Source organism: Lonchura striata, chromosome 1 (genome assembly GCF_050655825.1).
Source record: "Lonchura striata isolate lonStrDom1 chromosome 1, ASM5065582v1, whole genome shotgun sequence".
Taxonomy (NCBI): domain Eukaryota; kingdom Metazoa; phylum Chordata; class Aves; order Passeriformes; family Estrildidae; genus Lonchura; species Lonchura striata.
Window position 1 is genome coordinate 116,474,210 of NC_140703.1, and position 15,576 is coordinate 116,489,785.

At 43.7% G+C, this 15,576-nt stretch overlaps 1 protein-coding gene across 8 annotated transcripts in view; it reads left to right on the forward strand.

Moving 5' to 3' along the window:
• Nucleotides 1-15,576, forward strand: part of HLCS (holocarboxylase synthetase) — a 157,972-nt gene that overhangs the window by 9,324 nt on the left and 133,072 nt on the right. For 4 of the 8 annotated variants that reach the window (XR_013339545.2, XR_014957225.1, XR_002465180.4 and 1 more), the window contains exons 1-4: nucleotides 2,717-2,937; nucleotides 7,654-7,806; nucleotides 12,199-12,361; nucleotides 14,048-14,925. Coding sequence is in view for 4 of the 8 variants with exons in the window: in XM_021527455.3 (XP_021383130.3) it covers nucleotides 2,746-2,937; nucleotides 7,654-7,806; nucleotides 12,199-12,361; nucleotides 14,048-14,925 (1,386 nt within the window). In the remaining 4 variants the exon portion in view is untranslated. Of the gene's footprint in view, nucleotides 1-2,399; nucleotides 2,605-2,716; nucleotides 2,938-3,030; nucleotides 4,640-7,653; nucleotides 7,807-12,198; nucleotides 12,362-14,047; nucleotides 14,926-15,576 lie in introns of those variants that run through there. The other 4 variants (XM_085587226.1, XM_085587228.1, XR_014957232.1 and 1 more) reach the window with 3 other exon arrangements.

The following is a 15,576-nucleotide window of genomic DNA, read 5'->3' on the forward strand; positions in this document are numbered from 1 at the left end:
TTCTAGACAAAGCTTGTTTAAAATTCTGAACTTTCTAGTCAAAGTTTGTCATAAAATTCTGAACTTTTTAGTCAAAGATTGTCATAAAATTATGAACTTTCTCTTTCTAGGCAAATTTTGTCATAAAATTCTGAACTTTTTAGTCAAAGATTGTCATAAAATTATGAACTTTCTCTTTCTAGTCAAATTTTGTCATGATTAAGTCCATGTTACAATATTACAGAAACTAGAACCTCCAGCAGCTTCACAGCTGTAAATAATTCTCTGTCAACACAGAGAGGAGCTTGTCTTGAAACAGGGACTGGTTTTGCCTGTTCTGCTTTAGATTCCTTTGCATGGTGAGGCTTTGATTCAGTTTTCTCATTTATTCATAAACTTCTCCAGGATAGGGGAACCTCAAAAATCAAAAAATATTCATTGTGGAGCTGAGTGCATTCGATGGCAGCAGGATTTGAAGCACAGCCCCTTCCTGCCTGTGGAAAGGTTCCACAGACAGCTGAGCTCTGTGCAGGCTCAGGGCTCAGCACTGCACCTGAGCTGACACAGAGAAAGTGAATTCCAGAGCCCAGAGCTCACTTTGGAAATTGTTTTCTTTATTTTGATGTGCCCAGGCAAGGATTTGGACTTCCTGCACAAGATGAAAGCACACAAAGGAGCAGTGTGAGGTGCCAGGTGAGGAGCACTGGAGATTTGTTCCTCTCTGTGAAGGGCAGGATGTGGCAGCAGCACAAGATTGGTGTTTCTGAAGCTTGAGATGAAGAGTGACTTAAAATATTTGGCATTACAACTGAAACTATAATCTGTTTGTGCCATGAGTTGTGGAAATCTTATGTCCCATCCCTGGAGGTGTTCACAGGGCTGGAAGAGCCCTTTAGGATCATCCAGCCCCATCAGCATCACCCAAACCCTGTCCCCAAGGCCACATCCAGACTCCTCTGGGACAATTCCAGTGACTCCAAACCTCCCTGGGCAGCTCATCCCAAAGCCTGACCACTCTGCCAGGGAAAAAAAACATTTCCTGAACATTCCCTGCCACAACTTAAAAGCATTTCCTCTCCTCCTTTCACTTGAAAAGTGAGAGCAAGACAATTTGTTCCTTGTTTATCTGCAGAGCCAGCATGCTATTGCTAGAGATCCACTTAGGGATAAAACAGTTCTTTTAGAATACCCATTGCACTGAATTTCCAAGTGAAGGACAAGACCTTGAGTTCAGAATAATAAAAAAATGTTGTGACTTTCTGCCCTGTTCAGGAAACAACTGAATGTTGTTCAGGAAACAAACCTCACGTATCTGTCAAGGCAGGTGTTGGCTTCTTTCTTGTAGCCTTGAATTTTGCATTTTTTTATCTTCTCCTTTCACTCCCACACCTTCTAGGATGAGAGAGATCCACACCTTCCTTTCCCAGAGCTGTGTTGTGACTCCTTTCCCTATAAAATGCAGAAAATACTTGATAACTTTAGTGCATAGATATATTGGAGGAGTAAAGCAGAACTTGTGTCTTGTGTGTTGTGGAGGAGCAATTTGTGTTTGCAGCACTCAGGGCATGTGGAAATCCTCCAGTTCAATTCCTTGCCAGGCTGTTCCTCACTCTGATGTCAGTGTGCAGCCCTTTCTCATTTGGTGAATGCAATGAACCAGCTGGAGTGAAACGCATCCATTTGTGCCTTTGGTGGCTACAGGAAGGGGAACTGGAGACAGGTGTCTTCCCCTGGTTCTGTGTGGGATACAAAAGGGCACCATCAATCCAGGAATAAGTTCAGGTAGCCGTGTCAAGTCATTTTTGAGGAAGATGAGATCTTTTCCTGTTGTCCATCAGGATCGTTTTAGCTTTGGAGAAGCAGATTTATCCTGGGCTCCATCTCAACTGGTGGGAGCAGCAAGTGAGGGGGGAATTCTTTCCCTGAGCCCCCCAGGTGAGATCCCACCTGCAGAGCTGCCCCAGCCCAGGAGGAGCTGGAGCTGCTGCAGAGAGCCCAGAGGAGGCTCCAGGATGAGCAGAGGGATGGAGCAGCTCTGCTGGCAGGAAAGGCTGGCACAGCTGGGATTGTTCACCTGCACAGGAGAAGCTTTGGGCTGAGCTCAGGGTGAGCCCCAGGAAAGCTGGAGAGAGACAATTTCCAGGGCATGGAGGGACAGGACACAGGGAATGGCTTAACACTGAAAACCCCCAAATTTAGGTGGGATACTGGGAAAAAAATCCTTCCCCAGGAGGGTGGGAACCCCTGGGATGGAATTCCCAGAGCAGCTGTGGCTGCCCCTGGATCCCTGGCAGTGCCCAAGGCCAGGCTGGATGCTGGGGCTTGGAACACCCTGGAACATTGGAAAGCGTCCCTGCCCACGGCAGGGGGTGGAGCTGCATGAGCTTTTAAGTCCCTTTTAACCCAAACCATTCTGCCATTCCCAGAGAAGCCGAGTCGTGGCGCCGGCAGCGAGAAAACCTCGCCTGCTCCTCCTCCTCTTCCTCCAGCAGAGCCCGGCTGGCTACAACTTAACCCGCCGCAAAGACACAACGCCCCGAGCCACTCCGAACGATTTTTAGCGCTCTTTATTCCTCTTCACACATTCCCTCAGCGCGAGGGGAACCCCGGCAGCGCTGAGGGGAGGTGGGCAGAGACGCGACGGCGCGAAAGGGGCGGGGCGCCGCCAGCCAATCAGCGCTGCGAGCGGCGCCCGCCCTCCCCGACGCGCGGCGCTGCCATTGGTCGAGGCGGGCGGGGGGGCGTGGCCGGCGCGGCGCGCCCGCCATGCTGATCACGCTGTGCTACCTGTACCTGTGGGCGCGCTGGGGGCCGCGCTCGGCCGCGCTCGTCCGCGGCACCGTGCGGAGGCTGCACCGCTCCCGCTGCTCCTTCACCTTCTGCGCCCGGCAGCCGCACCCCGAGGAACGCGTCTGCCTCCGCGTCGGCGGCAAGGTGTTCTGCACCGGCGAGGCGCAGGTAGAGGCGCGGGGGTGCGCGGTCGCCGCGGTGACGGGGATGCGCATCCCGGCATCCCGGAGCAGCGCGGGTGGGGATTGCTGGCCGGCAGGGCTTTGGGATAACGCGCGGAGGGAATTCCCACGCGTTATCGCACGCCAAGGAGATTAGGAGGGGACAGCCAGGTGGTGGCTTTGGTGGGAAATGTCAAGTCCAGGTGTGGTTCCCTCTCCGTGGTTTCCTCTCCTCGCTGCTTGCCGGAGCTTGTTGGGATAGGAGATGGGCTGAGGGGTGATGCTCTGTGTGCTGCTAATGTGTGGAAAACGCCAAATCGCTTGCTTTTTAAAATTTTAAAAGTTTAATGATAATAATAAAATGGTTATAAACATAATAATATAATTACAGGAATGAAGTTTAGAATTAGGATAATTACAAGACAATAAAAAGTAAAGAATTATGGACGTCCTGATGCTCTCGGACACTAAGCCATGAAAACCATGCTTTGTGAACAAAGAAATAACCTTAAAAGCAATAGCCGGTTGCATATTTATATATTATACACGATGCATAAATTCCTTGTAAATTAAGAACTTTTCTGGTTTTTGTCAACTTCTCCTTAATCTTGGTGGTTCCATAAAGACGGAGAGAAGGTGGGAGAATGTTTGTCTTTTCTGATAAGGGGGGCTGTAACTCTTTATGGGCCCCAAGTCACTGTCATCTCTGTGTGAAGAGTTTCTTGATGATCTCATTTCTTGCTTGAGCTAGTAAAAAAATTCCACACCACAGAGTTTCTATTTCAACATTATGTGGGAACTTAAAACTATATTTAACAGACTACTTAAAAGAATTCATGCAGCATAACGTTCTAACATTACACATATAATGTTCATTGTAACATTTGCGAAAAGCCAATCATAAAATATGCATTCTTTACAAAATGTCTATTTGTATGTGTGTATATATATATATATAGATATGTATGCAGTGCAGCTTTGCAAGGGCAGCAATGGTTGTAGCAAAGCTTGGCTGGGAGAGCTTGAGAGAATTTAACAGAATCACAGAGTGGACCTTAAAAATCATCCTGTTCCAACCCCCTGCCATGGGCTCCATGCCCTGTCCAACCTGACCTTGGGCACTTTCAGCAGCCACAGCTTCTCTGGGCACCCTGTGCCAGGGCCTGCCCACCCTCCCAGGGAAGATTTCCTTCCTAATATCCTGTCTGAACCTGCTCACTTTCAGTTTAAGGACATTCCCCCTTGTCCTTTCACTCCATGTCCCTGGGAAAAGCCTCTTTCCATTTTAGCAACACACTTTGAGCACGTATAAGGCTTTAGTCTAAAAATATTTGCTGTTTGTGCCTTTAAGATTCGTGTCAAGGCTTTAAAATGTTGCTGGAGCTGTTCTGGAATGTGAACTGAGCCTTTGGTTCCTGAGAGCTGGCTGCTTCTCCCCATACAAAATGTTGTTTCAAGTGAGGAAAATGAGGTGAAAAACGAAAATCACCAATGAAGAGGGGTGGGGAAGGCTGTGGCAGCCCATGAGAGTGGAAAATCCCTGTGCCTGAACCAGTTCCACGTGGCACTGCTGGAAGCAAAACTGCAAAGCGAGCTTGCTTGACTTTCAGGATTAGAAGTGGAGCTGGCACTGCCCCCAGCTAATCTGAATTATTTAAATGAATGGTGGATTTCTCTGAATTTGGCACTAAATGATAGAATTGGTCTGGGTAAGGCTCTTCTTGCTCTCTGCTTTTTGCTGATGCTGATGCCTTAGTGGTTGGGAATTATTTCAGTTGTTCCAGGCATTGCTGGGAAGGGATTTATGGAGAGTGTCAGTGGCTAAGTGCTCTTCAGGAAGCAGAGAAGCCTTTCCTAAATTCAGTGAGTGAAGAGAACGTTTGCAGTGAGGGGAAAACAAGATTAGAAATGCTGATGGAATTGGCTCTATTTAAAACTATTTTTTTTTGCTATTTAATGAACAGATTATTTCACACTCAAGAGTGATGGTGGCAAACTCAGAATCTTTCACAGCCAAGTGAAATACCTAATTCACATTCCAATAAAGCCCTCAAAACCAAAGCAAAGCTGTGTTTAGAGGAGTTCTGCCTCAGTTGCCCTGGATTATTGTTCTGTGAGGAGTATTTCAGTTTATTTCTGCTGCTTGTTCCACTCCTGCTCATTTCTGAAACAGCTTCTCCTCAGTCCCTGCACAGCCAGCACATTTTTTTCTGTCTGCATTGCTGTTCATGCAAACTGATTTTATAATCTGCTCGGTTTATTGGTGTTTATTGGGAGCTGGGGAAGCCCTCTGGGGAATGGCATGAAGTTTTGGCATGGACTCAGGGCTGTTATTCAATATGTTTTTGTCTCTTTAAAATACGTGGTGACAGCATTTGACTCTGAAAATCTCTGGGGCAGATCCTGTTGTGCTGCAGCTGAGTGTGAGGGCTCTGGCTCTGCATCACTGGGGAGCTTTTCACATCCTCTCTGAAGAGATAAAATGTTAAAAATGTTAATTCAGATTTTTTTTCTTTTTGCTTCTGGGCAGCCAGCAAAGCTCCTTTGCTCTCTCAGTAGCTTGGACTGTGATCAGTAGCTCGCTTAAGACACTACCCAGTCATAAATTACCTGTAAAGGCTTTTTTCTTTGGTTTGATTTTTAGCCAAATGGGATGTTTAAGGCACTTTAAACTTCCTGAGGTCAGCTCACTTTCTCAGTATTTGCTTGTGCAGCTTCTGTGCTCCCCAAGGGTGGCTGGGTCAGTGAGCTGCCCCCTCAATATTCCGGGGTTTCATTGGAGGGGTGCACTGATGAGCACACTCAGTGCTAGAATTCAGTGCCAGAGGGGAATTCTTTCCTGCTTCCACATGGAATTATTGGTGTGGCAGAAGGAAAACGTGGGAAACAGTAAAGGTAAGAGGATTTTTAGGATGTTGTGGAAGCAGCATATGTGTTAGAAGTTTACACAAACAAGACATGTTCTTTGAGCTTTATTACAACATCAATCTCATTACATAATTAAGACAATTGGAAGATAACAACTCACATCTTACTAACAACAACCAAACATTTCTTTATAATATTACAGAACATTTTTAAAACTTTTAAACCAATAATATATTATTAAAACTTACAGATAATTATTCTAGGCAATTACTAAATAAACACATGTATACCTACTTCGAACAATACTTGCTTCTATACTTCCTATTAACAATACACAATTATTAAACTTAAAATCTTCTACTGTCTTACTAAATATCTTTTTCTACAATCTTAAAATCTATCTTAACCAAACCTAAAACTCAAACTATAGTTTTATGTCCTTATTTACTGTACTATTGTAACTTTTCTACTTTCAGACTTTGCAACTGCAGCTAACTCTAAGTTCTATACTACTTCTGTTTCTAAAACCTGCTTTCACAACTTTCTAAAAGTCTTCTTACCTTTACTATTTCCCACAGCAAAACAGTTGTTTCTTGTGAAAAATGCTAATTATTTGGCTTTTAAAATTTTAAAAGTTTAATAATAATAAAATGGTTATAAAAATAGTAATATAATTAGAGTAATAAAGGTTAGAGTTAGGACAATTATAAGATAATAAAAAGCATTATTAGCGTCTGGATGCTCTCAGACACTAAGTTATGAAAAGCATGCCTTGTGAACAAAGGAATTACTCTTAAAACAATACACTTGTTGCATATCTATATATCTTTTATGGTTATGTATACATTCCATTTAAAATAAGAAACTCTGTTGTATGTTAATTGTTTCTTTTAATTTTGATGGCATCTTTGAGTTTGAGTAAGGCTTGAAGAAATTAGTTTCTTCTGATCAGAAGCCATAAATTCTTCTCTTTTGGAAGATTTAGGTGTTTTTTGAAGTGAGTATCTTATTAAAAAAATAAAACCTCTCTTCACATACATAGACTCTATTTTAACATTATGTTGGAACTTAAAACTATATTTAACACACTACTTAAGCGAATTAATATAGCACAACTTTCTAAGATTATACATACAATATTCATTGTAATATTTGTGAAAAGCCAATCATAAAATATGCATTTTTCACATTGCTAATAGTTACCATTTTAAAAATATGTCAGACAAATGAAGTTCAATGCAACATCAATGCAAAAATTAAAAATGGATGTAATATTTTCCTGAGAAGCTGTGAGGTGTATCAAACATATTTCTTGTTCTGCTGATTCCAGGTTTTGAGTGTTATTTGTTCCTTGCCGAGGGCAAGAGAGGGAATCTTTTGTAATTTAATGAAGAAAACTTTGATCCAGTGATCTGCTGAATGATGAATGGAACAACTTAGGGGAAAAAATAGATTCTGAATGAATTCTTTCTGTTTTATGAGCTTCCTAGTGGATGAGGAATGTTGATGATTCACGAGGATTCAAGGTTCAGTGTGGATGGGAGAGGAGGATGAGGTGAATGAGGGATGCTGCCCGTGGCTCAGGGGTTTGTGTTCCACCCTCCCTTCCTGTAAAGCTGAAATTTGAGTTGACCTAAAAACGTGGCTTCTCACTTTCAGTTTTACTTTCAGCCTTCCTTTGTGGTGGTTCAGAATTTTATCCCTTTTTTAGTCTCGTGGGGAGCGTGAAATAATCATCACCCTTCCTGTAAGGCTGGAGGGTCAGATTTGAATTTAAGCTGGGCATAATTTTAAAAGGAATTCTTAAATCAGCTGCTTCCTACACAGGCTTATTCTCCTCTCCCCTTTCTTTCAGTTCCTTGATGACTTAAACAGGTGGAGTGTGCTTCTCATTTCTCCCTTTATTCACCCCGAGAAGCTGCTGCCAGCAGAGCACATTGCTTTTGTGACAGAAAGCATTTCTGCTCAGACAGAGAACTTGCAGAAAGGACCTGACTCGTCAAAGGAGGTGAGAAACTCTCCTTGTTTCTTGCATAGAAAGGGGAACAGGTATTCTATATTCTTGCATGACAGGGGGTACAGATGGGTTGTGATGTTACGGGCAATAAAAAGGGAATTGCTTCATTCAGATCACTGGCTCTATTTTGTGTTTCAAACAGACCCAGAGTCATTTTGAGATTTTTCAGTAGCATTTTTTCTCTGGCTGTGGGTGGGAATTGCCCCCCTCCTCTGCAGCCAGGCTGGGAGAAGTTGGGATTCTGCAGCCTGGAGAAGAAAAGGCTCCAGGGAGAACTCAGAGCCTAAAGGGGCTCCAGGAGAGCAACTCTGGACAAGGAATGGAGTGACAGGACCCAGGGAATGGCTTCCCACTGGGAAAGGGGAGGTTTGGGTGGGATATTGGGAAGGAATTCCTGGCTGGGAGGGTGGGGAGGGCTGGGATGGAATTCCCAGAGCAGCTGGGGCTGCCCCTGGATCCCTGGCAGTGCCCAAGGCCAGGTTGGACACTGGGGCTGGAGCAGCCTGGGACAGTGGAAAATCCTTCTCCTGCTTTTTGTTAAGTCCCCTTTAGGCCCTGGAAGGCTGTGAGAGAGGAGGGATGGATGTCAGTGCCTCCAGGGAAGAGGAGAAAAGGGAAGATGTCCATGTCAGGATGTGTCTGTGCAGGCTGTAGTGAAACATCTGGGCTGCCTGCTGAGATCCCAGAGCTCTCCACAAACCAGGCTCTGCCCCAGGCTGGGATAAATGTGGGAAATGGATTTGTCGAGAATTTTTAAAGCAGCATTAAAAGGGCTTAATTCTTTTGATACCTTTAATTTAATTTTAATTTAAACCCTAAAGTCAGCATTTCTTATCTCAAAGTTTACCTACAGCTGTGTTCTATGTGAACTTTCTGTCAACTTTCAAGAATTCTCTACAGATCCATTTCCCACAGATGAGGTGCTGTCCTGGGTGTCCCTAAAGGGCCACGTGTCACCCTTATTTCCTGGAATCAGATTTCAGGCTCCTCCTTGGGGTTCCAGGCAATCACATCCACAGGTGCTCATGGCCTGGCTGCTTCCCTGGGTGAGGATCTGTGTAAAAGATATTTTTAGTCTTCAGGTTGTTGTTTATTTTTTATCTTATCAGGAGTTCTACACACAGTCTACACTAGACTTAGCATACAAAGAGAAGACAGCAAAAAAAGTCACAAAATGTACAGTTTCAAGGTCTTTTAAACCTGTTTTATCTAATTTACTCGTAAAATGTACTTTATTTTTACTTTTCTACCAATAACTAATTATTTGGCTGCCACACAACATCTGTGTTACAGCTCTCTGTAACTAATCACTCTATACCACCAACACAATAGAAAATAAAGTAGATCAAGAAGAAGAAAAAGATCAAACAACACCCAAAATCCTCTATTTTGTCTTCTATCTCCCTCCATACTAAAAACCCAAAACTCTAGATTTTTCACCCTGTGATAAACTATACTACTATCTATTTTACACATAAATTCTAATAAACTATACTACTGTCTGGTAAACTATACTACTATCTGATAGTATTCTGATACAATTCTGATAAGCTATGCTGCTATCTATTTTACTCATAAATTCTAATTCAAGATCAAACAACACCCAAAATCCTTTATTTTTTCTATCTCCATACTAAAAACTCAAAACTAAATTTTTCCCCTGTCGTGAACTATACTACTCTCTATTTTACGCACTCATAAATTCTAACTCATCCCAAAGTCTTAAAAACCCTCTCCATAAACAAAAGCTAAAACCAGCATTTTCCTAAGCATTTTAGGAAATTCCTAAGAATTTTAGATTTCTTTAGAACTTGTTAAAACAAACAAAGGGATATTCCCTGTACCCTAATTCCAGCAAGGATCTGGTGTTCTCCAGGTCACCTTTTGCAGGAGGTGATCCAGCAGTGGACATGGGGAGCAGGGGGGTTGGCAAACAGATTTATCTGAGGGCAGGGGTGGGAGGACAGCTTGGGAATGGGCTCAGCTCCAGGTTTGGGGCTGAAATCAGATTTTGGGAGCTTTTCCCCCCTGCCAGTTGCAGAACAGAGCATGGGCTTGGAGCCTGTGGGGCAGGAGTGATGTCCAGCCCCAGGGGAAATCCTGGGCTTCACAGAGATCTGAGGCACCCAGAGCTTGGTGGGACCTTCTCTGCTCAAATCTTATTCCACATTTCCTTAGAGAAAACCTGCATCAGCTGGTTTGGAAATGATGTTATTTTATTTATTATATCCATCCAGGTGGGCTCTGCTTCTGGAGATAAATGAGCTGTGCCCTCCTTCTTGTCTCAGAGTGCACCTGGGCCAGCTCAAATGGAAGATTTTTTACTTTTCTTCTACTTTTCGTAGCAGAAAGATCCACAAAAAACATCTGCATTGAAGCTCTAATTATCTATTCTTTTGGGGGTTTATTGGGTTTTTTAAAATCTTCTTGGGTTTGCTTTCATTCTCCTTAGGAGGGAAAATTTTGCATTGTTATGTGGACATTACTAATTGATTTAGGAAGCTCAAAAGTGATAGTCCAGGCAAAAAATCCAAAACTAAAGAGGAAAGGTTTATTTTGTTTATTGTTGTTCTGTGTGAACACAGTAAAATGCTTTTAATTTTAGTACCTCTGGCCGTCACCATAGCCAGGGGCTGTGGGAACACATTTCCCCTGGGGGAATTTCTGGCCAGAAAAGCCAATTTTTGTAGGACTGTCAGTGTTCTGGTGAAAATGAGGGGGACTCAGAACACAGGAGTATAAATAATGTCCCATTTCTTGCTAAGAGCTGGCCTTTCATCCTTTATTCTGACAGAATTTTGATTTGGAACTGTAGCAGGAAAGCTGGAAAATATTTCCTGAGGGTTTTTGCTCTGCACTGGAGCCAGTGGTTTGTTGCCTGATTTCAGGGTCATATGTTTTGGCAAGGGTTTTATTTTGTGAGCTACTTTCGTGGCTCACTTTGTTTGCACTATGCAGCAATAATTTACATTTTACTCGGTGCCACAGAAGAAAGATCAAGCACATCAACAGATCTTCCTCACAGCTTCCAGGTGTGGGTGTTACTTGTGCCTGTTCTTTGGGTAAGAAAGGATATTTAAATACTCCGTAATTAAATTAATAAGATATTTAAATACTCTCTAAGTCCCTCACATTCCACCACCAGCAGTCACATTGAAGCTGGGACGTGCTCTGGTGTCACAGAGCTGGGGTTTAACCCCCAAGTGGGGTAAAGCCCCACACACTGCTCCCTTTTTCCTCTTGGAAAGGGAATATTTCACTGAGGCTTAGCAGAAATCATGGATCACAAAACACCCAGCCAGGTTTCTTGTTCAATATCCAAAGGCCAGAAATATAACCATGGATTGAGAGCCCACCTGCAGAGCTGCCCCAGCCCTGGGAGGGTTTGGCAATGGGGTGATTTTTAAGGTTCCTCCAACCCAAACCATTCTGGGATTGTGTGACTGAATGTGGTGTCATTTGGGTTTGCTGATTACTCACCAGAAACTGTCTTTGAGAATAACTTAGAAAGGAGACAGAACCATTGGGGTTGTTTGTTCTGTCCTCTTGTTCCCTTGGGAAATCCCACAAAATCAAAAACTGCAGCTGGATGCTCTTGGATGGTGTGCAAGCCATTTAATTGCAGTAAATAAAAAGGTAAATTTAGCTGATGGTCTAATTATGAACAAGTAGAGTAACTGACAGCTCACCCTCAGTTTGTGCATCCAAAATGAGTTTTTCCTGCCTTCAGTCAGTGTTTTACATCTGGTGTGTGGTGATGAAAGCTGAACCTCATGGAAGAGGTGTCAAGGTGCTGCAGCTGCTCTGAGGGAATTGCACTTTGTCTCCCCATGCTTTGGAACGTGGCAAAGGCTGATTTTTTTTAGGTCATGAAGGCAGGTCTCTAAAAACTCTTTCATGGGGCAACAAGTGGTTTGTGTATCCAGTTGTGTGTCCTATTATGCAATGTTTCTTTCCTGGAAAAAAGGAATTTTTGAGGTAGATAAACATCTTGAACCCTCATGACGCTTGTGATAATTTTTGTTAAACCCTTGTAGCTTAATTTTGTTCTTTTTATCATCATTCTTGCTTGGAGTTTGTGCTGAAAGAAACAAATGCAAATAAATTTTTTCCTGCAGCCCTGCTGCCATTTTGTTGCTTGGATCTTTCAGAGCCTTGATCTTTGGGAATAATTCCTCTGTACTCCCACTTTGCTCCCAACTCTTGCTGTGGCTGTTGTTCTCTTCCATCAGGGCTCAATCTTTGCTGCCTAAGGCAACTCCCCCCCAATAAATTCTTCAATTCTCCTGCAGTTCCTCTTGCAAACTCGCAATATTGTTGATACTTGGGGATTTTTTTCCATAACCTTTCCCAACTGAAAGCCATCCATATGCTCTGTTCTAGATTGTGAAGTGGTCAGACTTTTGTTCACCCTTGGCCTATAAACCTGGTGAACCTTTTAAGTTAATTGCTGAAGCCAGTGTAGATAATTTCAGTAGCCTTGGAATAGCCTTCCTGGAAGACAGGCTGCAGATGGAGAATGGGATGGTGCCACACAGGATTGTTTGTAAGTACCCTCCTGATCATTTTTAATAGCACAACTTTTTTTTGGTTTATGGTTATTTTAGGACTTTGTGCGTAGTTTTTTTTTTAATACCTACCTGAAAAATTGACATATTTTTTCTTCCTGTTGGGATTCCAGGTTGATCCCTCTGTAGCTCTGCTTTAAGTTTGTAGGATTTGGAATGGTTTGGGTTGGAAGGAACCTTAAAAATCATCCATTCCCACCCCCTGCTGTGGGCTGGGACCCCTTCCACTATCCCAGGGTGCTCCAAACCAGAAGTTAGAAAATACTTTATTCAAGTCTTGTCTAATAATTAACAAATCTATTAAAAAAAAAAACTCAAAAAAAACCCCAAAGCTGGAAGTTTTTAGGCAAATGTTCTCTTTTTTTTCGTATTTGAAATTAAAGTGTATTCAGAGCTGAACATGGATTGAGAACAAATTGGGCTGGGATTTTTTTGGCCTTTTTTTAATGGGGTTCGTTTTTGCTTTGCTGTTTTTTTTAATGTAGGTCAGAGTGCACAGGCAGAAATAAAGGAATGACAAAATCAACAACATTTACTGAAGTGCAAGAGGACAGGAATATTCTCCCAAAAGAATCTGAGGGGAAATTCTGTCTCTCTGGGTGCTGTTCTGCATAAATAATCCCTCAAGGAAGGATGGAAGCTGAGAATGTCCCAGTCAGTCCCTTTTTAAAATGTTTTCTGCCACCTTTTGCTTCCAGTGCTGTGTGGAAGCTGCTCCAGAACATGCTGGGGGAGGCTCTGGGTGGAAGAACAGAGGTTGGAAGCTCTGAAATTCCCTTGGAATATATTAAAAAAAAAAAAAATCTTGCTTCATGTTCCTGCTCCAAAGGAGATGTAGTTTCATAATAAGGAAGGGGATTGAAGTTGGATTAACAAAATTTTGTTAAATGGAGTTTCTCCCTGGATTAAAAGCATAATAAATTGATTTGGTTGTGTGTGAGTGGGGAAGGATTCAGTACAATTTTTTTCAGGTTTTGCCTTGAAGTGTTTTCATGGCTCAGCAGCTGAAGAAGTCCTCCCTTGTGAAAAGTATTTATTCTCCTCTTTGCTCTGCACATTTCATGCTGGCAATAATCATCTCTGCTCTTCTCTTCTCACTTGTATTTCCTCTGAATTTTCTTCAAATTTCTATCATTTTCAGGGGAAAAGGGGAATTTTTAACAGTTCTTCTCATTTTCTTGTTTTCCCTTGGATTCTTAACTCCCAAATCTTGCTGTGGGTTGCTCTCTCTCCCTTTCTTCAGACTGAAATCTGTTCAAATGTCTTTTTACTCCCTTTTCTTGTGCCAAACCTTTATCTGCAGCCTTCAGCAGTGCAGGGGACGTGGTTCAATATCTGTCTTACTCAATACCATCTCTTTATTAGCTTATTTCAAAATAGTTTATTTCAAAACAGCAGCAATTTTAAACCCTGCCCTCCTAAGAAGAGCAGCATTTTTCCAGAGGTATTTTCATTTCTTTGCTTTGTCTTTAGATTTATGGTATGAGTGCAAATCTGTGCTGTTCTGGGGGGGAAATAGGATTTGTTGTGTCAAATAAGTGAAATTCTTGCTGTTACAGGGCATTTGTACTGAAATGAAATTCTGCTGTTCATGATATTTATCCTAACCCTTTAAATCTCATTATTCTAACCCCTTTTTTTTTGGTATCCTGTATCTTTTGCAGCTGTGCATTTAGAGGAATCTGCTCTGAAGGAGTTGGCACAGGAGGCACCATCGGTGAAAGAGAAAAGCACAGACATGGATGCAGTAACTCCTGCTGGGAAATCAGCACTAGGACGAGCTGAGGGGGACAAATCTGAGCTGGAAGAAGAAAGGGAGCACGAGGAGACAGGAGCTGGGGACCACCAGAGCTTGCACGTTTTCAGCTGCCACGAGTGCCAGCAGCTGGAGGACATCACCATTGAGTCGGTGAAATCCGCCTCTGCAGAAAACATTCCAGAGCTTCCCGAGGATTGCAGCAGCAGCAGGGAGGAGAAGGAGCACGAGTGTCTGCAAAAAGGAATCAAAAGAATAAACCTGGCTGGGAAACCCCCCAATATCTTGATTTACCTGGGCTCTGAGGCTGCCGAAGGGAGGTTTGAGCAGGTGAGAGCAGTGCTCGGGGGGTGCATCGATGCCGAGAGTTACACCGTGTACCAGCTGCACCAGGAGCAAGTGCTCAGAGACCCCTGGGCTGACAACTCCCTGCTGCTGCTCATTGCCACAGAGGAGCCCATTCCTGAGGACATCCACAGGCAATTCATGACATTTCTGGCCAAAGGGGGGAAGATTCTCGCGTTTTCTTCGTCCTTCACGTTCGGGGGCGTGCAGATCAAGCACAAAAACAAACTGAGGAGGGTTGTGCACGAGCTGGTGGTGTCCAAAAAGGACAGCACTGAGGTGAAGCTGAGCCTGCTGGTCAGTGGCTGTGTTTTTGAGGAAGGCATGAAGGGAGATGGCAGCAGAGTGAAGGTGTTGAGTCGGTTGAATAATGCTGCTAAAGACACGGTGATGGTGCACCTGACTCACGGCAGCAGTGGAGGAGAAGCCATCCTTTCCCAGGTACTGTTCATGCAGTCCTGAAAAATTGCTCCCATTGCATGCTCTTGGGGGTTCCTGTCAAGGGGAGGTGTGGAATCATAGAATGCTTTGGGTTGGGAGGGACATTATAGCCCACCCAGTGCCACCCCTGCCATGGCAGGGACACTTCCACTGTGCCAGGCTGCTCCAGCCCCAGTGTCCAACCTGGCCTTGGGTACTGCCAGGGATCCAGGGGCAGCCCCAGCTGCTCTGGGAATTCCATCCCAGCCCCTGCCCACCCTCCCAGCCAGGAATTTCTTCCCAATATTCTACCCAAATCTCCCCTTTCCCAGTGGGAAGCCATTCCCAGGTGTAAATGGATGTCCTGGATGTAGAAGGGATCCAATTGCAGGGTGGGTTTCGCTTGGTGTTAAAGAAGTCACTGCTGGGAAAACACTTCTTTTTTTTTTCACCAAGGAGCCAGGTGTGTGTGGATCAGGCAAGGTAAAACAAAGGACAGTTTTGTGCAGGAAGCAGGAATTTCCCTCATTAATCCATGGAAATATCTCCAAGGGGTGCCAGAGGATGGTGGCAGATTTCCCAGTGGTGCCCAGTGACAGTGCAGGGAGCAGTGGTCATAAACGAAACCCCAGAAAGTTCCACCTCCACTTGAGGAGAAATTTCCTTCCATGG